Source organism: Panthera tigris, chromosome A3, assembly GCF_018350195.1.
Source record: "Panthera tigris isolate Pti1 chromosome A3, P.tigris_Pti1_mat1.1, whole genome shotgun sequence".
Lineage (NCBI taxonomy): Eukaryota > Metazoa > Chordata > Mammalia > Carnivora > Felidae > Panthera > Panthera tigris.
The window spans coordinates 120665514-120679264 of record NC_056662.1 but is presented as its reverse complement, the minus strand read 5'-3'; the positions used below and the strand labels follow the sequence as shown (position 1 = coordinate 120679264).

Here is a 13751-nt window from a genome sequence, read left to right as displayed (position 1 = left end):
AGGCCCACTAGCACAGACACCTACCCAGACATATCTATGACATTCTAGAATATTAGGGTACAAGTGAAGATCCTAAAAGCTTTAGGAAGGAAAACAAAATCAAGAAAATGTACCAAGAATCAGAATAGCATTGGACTACCCAACAGCAACACGGGATATAAACGTCACTAAGAAAAAGGTGAAGGGTGGTGTAGAGGGAGATTCCAGGAAAACGGCTACGTAAGACCTTTTCTACACACCAATGAAAAAAGACTGGAATGCTCCTGGACAAACTTTCTCAAGATGATGAAATGCTAGAATACTTTATATTTTTGAAGACATTAAATAGAGAGTTTGGGGTCACCTGGGTGGCTCAGTCGATTAAGCGGCAGACTTCGGCTCAGGTCATGATCTCGCAGCTCGTAAGTTGAAGCCCCGCGTTGGGCTCTGGGCTGACAGTTCAGAACCTGGAGCCTGCTTCAGATTCTGTGTCTCCCTCTCTCTCTGACCCTCCCCCACTCGCACTCTTTCTCTCTTAAAAATAAATAAAGGTTAAACAATTTTTAAATAGAGTTGGATTTCTGGGGACGAATTTTAGGGACAAAATAGTTGTTAATAATAGAAAATTAGGCAAATAACAAAAAAAGTGTACAGGAAAGGAAACCAATCATACTCTCCCCTAAAAATCTCAGCTGTCAATAGCTTTTACATAGTCACAATCATATACATACCAAACAATGATCTAACAAAAACTAAAACTAACTGGGCGGGTGAGAAAGCAGGAAGTGTGGGTGTGTTGGGGGACAGGTGTGACTATTGTCTTCCATGGTGGGAAATCAAGATCTTGGCAAAAACTGGAAAATAAAAAAGTAGCCATGTAAGAATATTATTTAGAAACACAGAGATGCATACCAAAATAATTAGTTAAGGGTGTTGAAAACAATTGGCTGTGGGAAGAATATTCCTTTTTGGGGGAGGGAGGGGAAATCAGGGGATAACTGGTTTTTTATAACAAGCCTTCTAGAATTAATTTATTCTTTAAACCACATACATGCATTTCCAAATTAAAACTATGTACATTTTTAAAGATGCAAAATAATTCCATTGATGTACATTTAAGAAACCCCCAAACCATTTTTATGGATACATACAAATAGTAATAATTACAGTAATAATGATTAAAACATACTGAACACACTATGTGCCTGGGACTGTTCTAAGTGCATTACCATGTGTTTGCTGATTCAAATTCATAATCCTCATAATAATCACCATGGGCTTGGTGCTATCACCACCCATGTGGTGGTGATGTGCAAAGAGGTGAAGTAACTTGCTTCATGTTACACAGCCAATAAAGGGACATGCGTAGGATTCAGACTGAGTCTGGCTCAGACTGAGTCTGGCTTCAACACCCACACTATTACCTTCTCAAATAATGCATTAAAAACAGGAAAGATGTTCATTCAAGTGATCAGAGTGGCTCCCCCTGGAGAAGAAGAAAAGGAATGGGACTGGGGAGTGGTAGGAAGGGGACTTCAATGCCATCTAGAATTTTTTTCATTAAAAAAAAGAACTGCAACAATTATGAAAAACTGTTAACATTTAATTCTGGATGATGGGAACATGCATGTTTTATTACTCTCTGCAGTATTCTACAACTTAAAGATGTTTACTAATAGGGGAGAAAAACCTGAGCAAGGACAAATGAATTTATCATTCATCTTAATGATACATTGATGAAGAATTCAAGCTCTGAAACCACAAAAGATAGAATCCCAGCTAACACTAATTAGATTTGTAACCTTGAGCAAGTTGCTCAGCCATTATATTCCAGTACCCCCTTCTGTCAAATGGAACCAACAACAGTACTTACCTCACAGATACTGTGATAATTAAATGGTTTATTCTTAAAATAGTACCTACCAGTCACTCAGATGTTTTTACTGCTACTAGTATTACTACTGTACTCATTATCACCTAAGCATCGGCCACTATGAGATAACATCTTGTTTACTCTTTGCCCATTAGACTATCAACGCCCAAAGAACCGGGACCTTGCTGTCCTGTCCTCAGCTGTAAGTCTAAATCCAAGAACTGTGCTTGGCCAGCGGCATGGCTCAAATAATTTTGTTATATAAAGGCTGACTTTTGGTGATTAGGAACCGCTTGTATTTTCCCCTGCTGCCGTCATGCTATTTTATTTTACTCTTCAGTATATGCTTCTGTTGTTCCTTCTGCCTGGAAAGGCTTTCCTACCTTGATGCCTCAGCTCAGGCATCAGTTTTCCTGGGAAGGCTTTCTTGAGGTTGGGCTGCGCACTCCTCCTCTGTACACCACGTACCTTACCTTACGCATAACTCAATTGCAACATGTGCCACAGTATACTGAATATGCTTGTGCATCTGTCTACTCCGACAAGAGGCAGTGAAGTAGCAATTAGCCTTGGACAAATTACGTCTCAGCTTACCTGGCTTGTAAGATGGGGATAATAGTAACACCTGCCTCAAAAGGTTCTCAAAAAATTACGAAAAATTACAAATTTGCATTTGTAAAGCACTCGGAACAATCCCTAGTGTCTAGTAAATATGAGAATGTTAAATCATACGGTAAAAATCCTGTTGAAGACAGACACAATGTCTTTGCCCATGTTTGCATTCTCCTATATTGGTGACTATTACAACTAGTCCAGACAAAAGCATTAGTGCCCAGACTAGGTCAGCTATGATAAAGATGGAGAAAGGGTGATGAGCAGGAGGCATGTTTAGAGTGATAAAGATCAACAGAACATGCTGCATGATTAGAAGGAGATGCACCATAAAGAAGACAAAACTTAGAATGACAGGTTTTGGATCCTTGATGGATACGGCTCTATTCGCTCTATTCACTAAGATGGGGAATAGAAGAAAGCAAAGAGGAAAAGGAAGAGTTACTGGCAAGTTTTTAACAAAATGCTTTATTCAATGTTTAAAGAGAGAATTCCTTTTAGAAATAACTTGAACCTGATCGATCATGTCAGAAATATGACACATTACGTCTAAAAGAATTTAAGCTTGGGGCGCCTGGGTGGCTCAGTCAGTTGGGTGTCCAACTTCGGGTTCAAGCCCCACATCGGGCTCGCTGTTGTCAGCACAGAGCCCACTTCGAATCCTCTGTCCCCCTCTCTCTTTGCCCCTCCCCCCACTCGCTCTCTCTCAAAAGTAATAAACATTTTTTTTAAAAAAGCATGAAAAGAATTTAAGCTCCATGAAGACAGGGACTTTTTCTGCTTTGTTTGCTGCTTTAGTTTGAGCACCTGCAACCATGCCTGGCACATTGTAGGCACTATGTCAATTAAACCAAAAAGAAAGAAGCATCTCCCATGAGCCCAGCACTATTTTAAATTCCTACAGGGAATGCAGAAGAAATGTGATACTTCCTTTCCCACATGAATATATTACTGTTTTGCATAATATTAGTAATTCACTGTATTATGCAGTATAAAATACAGCTAAGTTCTGAGAAGGAATGATACACTAAGGGAGATGTATTGGTGGAGAATCTAAGCCTAGCCCTGAAATATGACCAGTATTTCAATAAGTTGAAAATAAAGATACTCCAGGGTGAGTGGTATAAATGTCATACAAACACAATATGATGTAATATGAAGGATCACAAGAAAACTAAGAACAGTTTTGGTAGAGTGGGGCTAGACTCTAAAACAGCCAGAAAGAAATGAAAGGCAAATAAAATGCCAACTCTCTGAAGACTTTCATTTTCCCCATTCCTAAACAGAATTAATTGGTTCCCTTCTTATAACTCTGAACACTGTGTTCCTTCTGTTACAACCCTTATCCCACTGAATCATTACTACTGGTATATGCACTAGCCTCCCCTAGAGTACTACAAGCTACTTAAAGACAGAGAATGTGTCTACCATAGTGCCTGGGACATAACAGACATGACTGTGCAGGTCTGAGAGGGAATTTATTTTTAAAAAGATAGCCAACAGAGAACTTTGCAGGTGCTAGGGAATAGGGATAACATGAAATACATTTTTAAAGATTAGTCTCTCACTTTACTGTAGTTTTGAGTCCAACAGAAACTAAAACTGGATAAATAAGCCCAAATTCTCTCCAGAGCTCTAAAAACTTGACTGACACTCAAAGGCACTTATAAGTTACTTTTATATAAACATTTGGCTAGGGGCACCTGAGTGGCTCAGTCAGTGACACCGAAGTGTCTGACTTCGTCTCAGGTCATGATCTCGCAGTTCATGGGTTCAAGCCCTGCGTTGGGCTCTGTGCTGACAGCTCAGAGCCTGGAGTCAGCTTCAGATTCTGTATCTCCCTCTCTCTCTGCCCCTCCCTCACTCATGCTCTCTCTCTCAAAAAAAAATTTAAAAATTTATAAACATTTGGCTAAAATTTTTAAAAATCTGTTTCCCAGGTTAATTATTACTATCAGTCTTTTGCTATACACAGATGATTAAAAATAAAAATTAATACAATCTGCAAAATCAAGAAAAACAAGTCTTATTCAAATTCAACCAGTTCCTTTTTACTATGATTTGGAAGGAAGGAAGGAAGGAAGGAAGGAAGGAAGGAAGGAAGGAAGGAAGGAAGGAAGGAAAGAAGGAAGGAAAGAAGGAAGGAAAGAAGGAAGGAAAGAAGGAAGGAAAGAAGGAAGGAAAGAAGGAAGGAAAGAAGGAAAGAAAGAAGGAAGGAAGGAAGGAATGAACGAACGAAAAAAAGGAAAGAAAAATTAAGGACTTCTATTAAGGTTAGTATCCTAATCTCAAGACATGAAAAGGTATCTCATGGTAGATAGCAGAAACATAGGCAATCTAAAGCCAAGAACATTCTATTCCCTTGAAGCAACAAGCCCCTCAAAATTCTGGTATGAAATTTTTCCATATTTAAATTCTATGTACTATTCAAAGTATGCTGGTAACTACCTGATCTAAGAAAACACTATAAAGTAAGTTAACCAAACTACCTGATGGTCTACTGGAACAGTCTTCCAAACAGAAAAACAAATGTCAGAAGTAATCTATTTGCTTCTATACAACATATTTTAGACAACCTTCAACTGGAATTAAAACCACACTTTCCCAACAGAAAAACGTTTAGCAAAACAATACCGAGGACTGCTAAAATCTAAAAGAATCCTATAATGAGATTTGTCGGGGGGTGGGGGGGGGGCGGTACTTAATAAACATCATTAGGCTCTAGCTGCAAAACAGACAAGTTCGGTTAGAACGGTAGCACTGCATCTGCAGCCAACAGTAATCATCATCAGGCTAAAGAAAGGCAGGTTTTTCTTGCCATCTTTATTCAAGTATTTCACAGCAGTTATATTACAAATTACAGTAAATGTTCAAAATTCCAGAATTCAAAAATTAAATAATTTACTTCAAACTAATGTAAAATGAAGTCAAATGCAAAACATCAATTTAACACAATTCTAAATTAAACTATAAACCCAAAATAGACCATAGTTGATGAAGTCTACTTAATCTACAAAGTAGACATACGTGACCAAAACCAAAGAGGACTCCCAAAGTCTAAATAACTGAATGTACAAAATACAAAAGATGCAGGTACAAGCCCAAATTCAAGCTTACAATGTGATTACAAATAATAATTATAATAACAATGGCATTCAGCTACGGGACCTGACACTGAAGATAACCTACCGAATAGCACCATAGCTGAACCAACTTAATCAAAAATGGGAAGATATTACCACCCCACTCCCTAAAAATAAAATCCAGTAAACCTACAAATACATTGGCATATGAGAGAAATCAAGTCATGAAAGGACATAAAACAAAACAAAACAAAATTAATCACAGGTGAGATTCAAGCTCAAAAACACAATTAACTCCACAGCCATCAGTTTCAACCCTAGTGCGGTTCCATCATCTTCAAAAAGCTCCCATGGTCCCCACAGCTGAGCATTAACCATTGTTGGGCTGTGCTGTGATACATATTTTACTGATCTGAGAGCAAAGTTTTACATAGGAGCTATCATTTATAATGCTCACAATAGGAAATAAGAACAGAGGTCAATTTGTACATATTTTCGCCAATGCTATACAGCAAAAATTAAGAACTTACATAAAGGTAAACAAAATTGAGTCCACTTGGATAATTTCACAAGCTGCTTTAAACTATAGAACCACCAAATATCTGTAAAGTAAGCAAAACTGGTATAGTGTGTGGTTTTTGGGGGGGAGAGGGGGCAGAAGGGGAGCAGAGGAGTTGATATAATTTCAGCTAATTTTTCTCCCCTTGGCATTAGACTGGCTTTCTCTTTAAGACCTAAACTGTTCAAAGTGGCAGTTCCTATCATACTGAGGGTGCCTCCTATTTCTCCATCTATATCAAGGTTAAAATAAAAAAAACTTGATCTTTTGGAAGCATTTTAATGCTAAACATAAATAAATTTCCCTTGTCAAACCCACTGATGGCTAAAATCTTAATTAACTTGTACAAATTTAGTAACCTACTAAGAACATGTGCGTTTTTTTTTTCCTTTCACAAGTGCTGCTGTTACTTGAACAGAATGCTTCTGAATTAGAGTAACTGGAATAAATATTTAAAAAAAAATAGTGCAGCAAGAACCTGAGACTTGCAAAAAACCCTTTTAGCAGAAACTTGCTACAAAAAATCTGCTACATCTTATTTCATCAAATCTTTAAATTCTGTAACAATTTCCATCAAAATACAAAATGCTAATGTATTAGACAGTAAAATAGTCTGAACTGGTATGATGGTAATAAATACTAAAGAAAGCATGAAAATCCTCCCAATAATCAAATTAGAGGTTTCAAATAACCTCCCCTTTAAAATGGTTCATCGTTAATCGCACTTGCCCACCTTAAAAATACAGTGTGTCTACACGGGTAGCATCTTGAATTACATGACTTAACTGAATATTATGAAAACTTCATAGACTAGGTATAAAGAAAAAAGTGGCATTTCTTAAAAAATTAAGCTATAATTAGAAGGCGCAAAATGTTAATGTAAATGCCAAGAAGCACTTAAGATTACTGCAGTAGCCTACGGCCAAAGTGTGCTTTCTGCGCTGGCATTGGGCACACTCCGAACAGCCAGAGACAAGGAGACAAGTACCTTAGCTTCAGCGTGTAAACGGTGGCAAAGTGATTACAGGACTCTGTAAACACTACTGGTAACTAAAATACAAAAAGCTGAGGTAGCTCAGTATCTCTGCAGTAGTCCAAGACCATTTGCTCTAATTAAAACCCAAACTATATGTGTTGCATATATTGGAAAGACACACCGGCAGCTAACGGCTACAATGAATGAAGTTATCAAGCCAACTTGTCAAAATTTTCTACTTTTTTTGTTTAAAAATCATCTGATAAAAAAATGTCACTGCACTCCCTTTGCCTCTTTGCAACTGCCTAGACTGTGTCTCCAAATTTGTAGAAAGTTTTTGTAAAACTAGTAACCCATAATTAATTTTAGGTAAGTACAATTCAGAGAAATCATCAACAAGGTCCAAAACGGGTTCCAATCAAAATGAATAGTTGTGAAGGTAAGCTTATGGTAAGGGATTTAAACATTAATACTGTTAATGTCCATTAATGTCCATTAATTCAAGGACCATACCAGAGCTCACCTGCAACTATGCATATAGAAAATGAACTTTATGGAGCTTCTGACAAATTCCTCTTTTCTGTCCATTTGGCAAGTCCTGGCTTTAAAACAAAACAGTAACAATTTACTATACATGAAATCATTCTTCTCTGGGAACTCAAACATGAATAACTATTAAATTGCCACTGAGAGAAGAAAAAAATGTCATCTATCTATTTTCTGGCCATCATTGTCAGCAATGCTGGAAACGTGTGAGTTTTTTGGTGGACTGGGTAGTATTTGTTGTTGTTGTTTTATTACATGTTTCTTAAACAGAAACAGACCATACAGGAAAACCTACCATTTTAGTATATATCATGTGGCTTAATGAGTGTCTTGATTGAGTTTTGAAAACAAGATAGGCATTTTATACCAAAACATTGGTTGCCTCTCAACGACACAGAGTATCAAAACTTATTTTCAAGGTTGTGACCAAAGAGACATTCTAACTGATTTGCTACAAACAAGCCCATCCTTTTGTTTAGCCTTATCTTTCTCAAATGAATTAAAAGGCACGTTAAAGGCAGTTCTAAAGAGCCTAATCTAATTTCATCCAGTTTCTTCAGTTTCCCACCAGAATATACCATAGCCAACTCTAAAACAGGTTTCAGTCCATTACCCAGAGGAAAAAATAAAAACAAATACGCTAAAAGGAGCAGAAAGGAGGGGAAGGAAAAAAACAAAAACAAAAAACAAAACAGGTTGCCCACTGTTTAAACAATTCAACACAGTTAGAGAACTGCCCCATCCAGTTTCCTCGAGTTTGCTGGTCTGCTCCCTAAGAGAGAAGTCTCCAAAAGAGAGTGCACGAAAAGAGGAGCAGAAGTGAGAGCAGTTTCTGTAGCACCAAAATCTCCAATCTGTGGGGTTGTATTTTTTATTTGTGGAAAATACAACATGTTTCTGAAGTTCTGTTTGGTTCTTGTAGGCTGGTTGGTTTCAGGTACCTGAGACAATAGCACCAAATTCAACAGAGAGAAAGAATGAGTGAGAGAGCACTTTACACCAAGGCTCTGCACATAATTGGTGCAATTTGAAATTGAATGGCTCAGAAGACTGCTCTGTCAGGAGCAGATTGGAGAGGATAAACCACTCATCTTGAAAAGTTCATAGGAATGTCTCAAACATATGAACTGTTCTTTCCATCTCCTACAAGGGGAAAAAAAAGTGCATGTTATCTATTAAAGGAAGGACAAAAGTATTATGGGAAAATTCACTCTAACTTTTTAGAGAAAGAAATTTAGGTACAAGTTAAGCTTTAACTATTTTCCTAATTATAATATGGGAGCTTCTCTGTAAGACTATCTTATCTGCCCTGGACACTTCCAAATGCCTCCCATTGGATATTTAGGCGAATGGATGATGCTAGTACCACTCAATGAGTATTTATTGTGCCAGATATTGTACTGAGAGATTTATGTATATAAATAATTTGTCAGCTAATAAACAAAAGAGTCAATTTGAATATAGGTAGCCTTACTCCAGAGCCTGAGTCCTTCCTTTACTCATATTCTCCCAAAGCAAAATGAATGTATTCAGCCTAGTAAAACTTGTACCCAAAGTAGAATGCACCTGTTCCCACTGCAATTCACTCTAATCAGAGCTGAAAGAAAAAAGGAGGGAAAAAAAGAGAGCCAGAAATAGTCACTGCCATCACCACCAGAAATGCCACTCACTGGTGATTCTGCTATAGCTCCCTTCCCTCCCTAAACAAAACCCCTAGATTATAGAGGTCCAAGTCCCCTACTGAAAAATGTTTCAGTACTAAAGAGTATTCAATACATTCAAGCTAATCAAATGTCAATCATGTGAACAAACAAGTTCTGGGTGGGTGGGGGGTGGGGGGTAGTAAAGAACTCTACCCTACACATTTCACTTAGATGGCCAAGTGTCAAATACATCAAAGGCATCTGGTACATCTCTGTATACAATTAATAGGCCAGATTATCATTGATCAAAAATTTCTCATATATGATCAATAAAAATCACTTTTGCTAAATGTTTCATCATCTTATTACTGAATAAGAAAAAAAAAGTCAGGTTATAAAACAATATACAATATGACCTCAATTTTTAAATATACATTCACATACTTTGCTCTCTTCCTTTGATTCAAGTCCAATATTCCTTATTACACATGAAAAATAATCCCATCCTCTGCATACAAATCTTTAATATACTAGAAATGCTCCTGGAGAGCAGGGACTGTCTTATTCATGTTTTGCAGCCCAAACATCTAGCACAGTATCTGGAACTACAGGCATTCAATAAATATGTAATAACCAGACCACCAGATAAATAAGCTAACAGGCAAATGAACAGGGAGTCTAAGTCACTTAGCCATTTAGTGGGTTTCTATTTGCTCAGATGACTTCAAAAAGCAGAAGTGTGGCTTGATGATGTAAATTGTATGAACAGATATGAGTTCCTATTTATAAGGAAGAACTCACTTATGGCCCGAAGTTGTCTAGAAAGGGAACAATTCACTTTAAAAGTGCCTAAACAAAAGAACAAGCACTCCTTTGTGCAGCCATTTCATAGGACTAGATCTGATTAATGAGATGCCTTTTAAGTTCTCTTCTAATCATTAATGGGGTGGCAAACAGATCTCACTTCCCAGGCCCATTCCTTTAATCAGCAGTGGCTGCCTTGATAGCACTGGTAAGGACTGTAAGGCCATTCCCACATTCAACTGGCCCAAGTGATATGTTTAGTGATGTCAGTAACAAGAAAGGGACAAGAGAATTGTGGCATGCTCTTCTGTGTATTTCCTAACCCAGAACCACGAATTTCTGTGTTTTCATAAACAAAGAATCTCAGATTACTTCTGTCCTGAGACAAAATGATACAGTAAGGCTTTATTCTTCAAACTATAACTCTTAATGAGTCTTCTAATCTTAAATCTTCAAAACATTCTTCAGTTACTTGGTGAAAGATAGAGACTAACTTTTTTCCCTTTTTTGGGGGAGGTGGGGTGGACAAGTAAAAGCACGTATCTGTTTAAGGATGCACTGAGCACTTACCTCTACAAGTTGTGATTTGTCATAATCTTTACGATGACGATAGATGCACTGACTAAGAAGAGAATATAATCTCTCAAGTTGATCAACTGCCAGATTGTTGCTTTTATCTACCAATAAATCAAGCAATTTCTAAGAAAAATTAGAAGAAAAGAGAATAAAATAAAGTTTGTTTTCATTGTTCACACTGAAACAGTTATATTCAAATGGTTAGGCAAGAGACACCACAGGCTATAATGTAACAGTGACACCTGATTTTAGAAGATTCTAGGGCTTAGTTTATTACCAAGACCATTTTCTAAATCCCTCAAAACACACAAAACTCTTTTTTTTTACTAGAAGCCCCAAAGCACTTATATTCCTAGGTTATAGCAATAGATTATCAAAACTAGCTTTGTTCAACTGACTACAAACATATTGAAATGTGTTTCCATTCATTTAAAATTGACGATGGGGGGACAACACCTGGCTGGCTCAGTCAGAAGAGCATACAACTACTGATCTCGAGGTTGTGAGTTCAAGCCCCACAATGGATGTAGAGATTACTTTAAAATAAAATCTTTAAAAAAATAAACTGGGAATAGCTAAGCTTACCTTCAATCTCTCATGATCAACTATAAGAGGTGGCACAGGCTCAGAGGGCTCTTCTGGAACCAGTTCCAGGCTTGTCGTTTTTGCCTGCTCTAAAATTAACTTACGATATTTCTTTACTTTAGAAGCACCTACAATTGAAAAAAAAAATGCACTGCAGCAAGTAAAAGTTAAGAAAAATCAGGCTTAAACAACTATAAATTCTTTTACCCACCACAAAAACTTTTTGGAATAAGGGTATATTCTTTAAATGGTAAATGATTTTTTTTTTGTAAGAATAAGTAGCCCACATTAAAGAGAACTAAACCACAACTATGAAAGCCAAGCCATACTAGAAGATCATCTAATAAACATATCCACTTAAAGGAAGAGAAAAGCAATCTTCACCTCTAAGCACTAACTTATAAAGCAGTCTTCACTCTTTTTATGATTCACTCTTTTTACTATAGCCATCATTTTATAATGTGGAGCTTTCAGGGGTGCCTGGGCGGCTCAGTCTGTTAAGCATCCAACTCTTAATTTCGGCTCAGGTCCCGATCTCACAGTTATCAGATCAAGCCCCTCAATGGGCCCATGCCGAGCATGGAGTCTGTTTGGGATTCTCTCTCTCCCTCTCTCTCTGCCCCTCCCCTGCTTGTGCTCTGTCACTCTCAAAATAAATAAATAAACATTTTGTAAAAATTTGGAGCTTTCAGAACTAGAAGAGGGGAAGGAACCTAGAAAAGCAGATGCAAACACCAAGTAAGGCCAACCTATCTTCATTATTTCCTTGCAAAGAAAAAAAAATCTTCCTCAACATTAACTGAAATTTCTTATTTTTCTCTTTTACATTGCCCAGAATTCTATTAGAAATTGATCTGGGTTATGACAATTTTCCTTAAAAATATAAGCCTGTTTAAAGTATAATAGGGCTAGTGATCTTTCCTACCTTAGAGTGAAATACTATAATCTAATTATTTTCCTCTCAACATCATGCCAAGACCAGCCACACTATGAAGAAAGCAAATTCTGAGGTGGCTGAGCATGATCTGACAGCACCAGGCACTCCAAGGGCTAGCCAGGGCTGGAGGCCATCAAGCCCTATGCTCCCCTCTGTCTGCATACTCTATGAGAAGGCCTGGGGGAAGGAACACCAAGACAAACTAAACTATTTCAGAACTCTATACAGGACTGGCCCACATCACAGACACCAAGGAGAACCTTTCCCCTCCCTCCTGCCTTAATCCTCTTATTCCCACGTCTTCAAACAATTCCCTCCCATCAATGCCTGCTAGACAAATAGTAAAAGAACTAAAATATTGCCTTCGAAAACAAATACCTCCATGTAGCAGAGAAACTGTATATTTCAGACAGGCTTTAGAGTGAAAGCCTTGTTTTATAGTTCAATTAACATATGCGAAGAGTTCTGTTAAGACCTTACTGATCTCATTACCCTATCTATGGACATCCAGGAGCCTGACCGCTTGCACTAGGTAACACTGCCCTCCCTGACATTTACAAGTGAAAACTTCAGGTAAAGCTTTTACACAACAAATATCTTTAAAGTTTTTAGGTAATCAATTGAACATAATATTAATTTAAACCTTTTCTGCAAGCTCACTAAAATCTCATAGTGAAGAACACTAAAAAGGATTCCTTGCCTCGTACCCACAGTGCCTCATCAGAAAGAGCTCCCCCTTTCTCCCACTCTGTCCCAGTCATTACTTAACCCTAGCTTCAACACATTTTTAAAGTTCTGACCGTATGATAAATATAAATAAATACCAAAATAAACACTGCTCTTAAAACTACCTTCTATTATTGAAGAAAAAGAAAAATTCTCAATAGGTAGCATTTAAGAACAGTACACACACACACACACCCCTACCTATCTCTTTATCCATTAAAAGAATTCTAAGACTTTGAATTTTATTTTCCTACTTCCTAATTCTGCTAAAGGGCTCAAAAACTGGCAGCAAAAAACTTTTCCCACATAGCCCAAATCCCAGGCTAAAGCTATATATAACTCCGCACAATTTAGAGAGCATGACAGAATTTCAAAATAGCCTTGCGTTAGAAGAGTACCTATTCAGGATAGAAATGTATATTCAAAGGGTAGATCTCTAACTCACCCCATCCCACTATGGGCCAAAGAATGAAAAATAAACTAAAGCTAGGAAACCCCAGGCCCCCATTACTGCTTCTTCTTAAAAGAATCACACAGCCACAGGAAGTCAGAAGCTGGCAGAGTGCTCTGAGTCTGTGAGAACAAGGTAGATCTGACAGTGCTCATTCTACCATTTCCTATACCAATGGCCTTACAAAAGCAATGGAGCACCTTAGACTCAACATCCCTCAGATTCAACAGTGAATGCCTGGAATGAATATACCTCAGTATGTGCCAGGTACCAGAACAGGTGATTAATATACATGACTTACTTAACCTCTGCAGTGACACAACTCTAAGTTTAATTCAGAAGATGGAAAAACAGGTTTGGAGAGCGTAAGTAACCAGCTCAAAGTCACATGATTATGATGA

At 37.6% G+C, this 13751-nt stretch overlaps 1 protein-coding gene across 6 annotated transcripts in view; it reads right to left on the bottom strand.

Moving 5' to 3' along the window:
• Positions 1-4715: 4715 nt before the first annotated feature.
• ATAD2B (ATPase family AAA domain containing 2B) overlaps positions 4716-13751 on the bottom strand; it is a 165482-nt gene continuing 156446 nt past the window's right edge. For 3 of the 6 annotated variants that reach the window (XM_042982415.1, XM_042982420.1, XM_042982419.1), the window contains 3 exons: positions 11237-11364; positions 10646-10774; positions 4717-7684 (listed from right to left, as the gene is read on the bottom strand). In XM_042982415.1, coding sequence (XP_042838349.1) covers positions 7634-7684; positions 10646-10774; positions 11237-11364 — 308 coding nt within the window. In that variant the 3' untranslated portion in view covers positions 4717-7633. Of the gene's footprint in view, positions 7685-8483; positions 8772-10645; positions 10775-11236; positions 11365-13751 lie in introns of those variants that run through there. The other 3 variants (XM_042982416.1, XM_042982417.1, XM_042982418.1) reach the window with 2 other exon arrangements.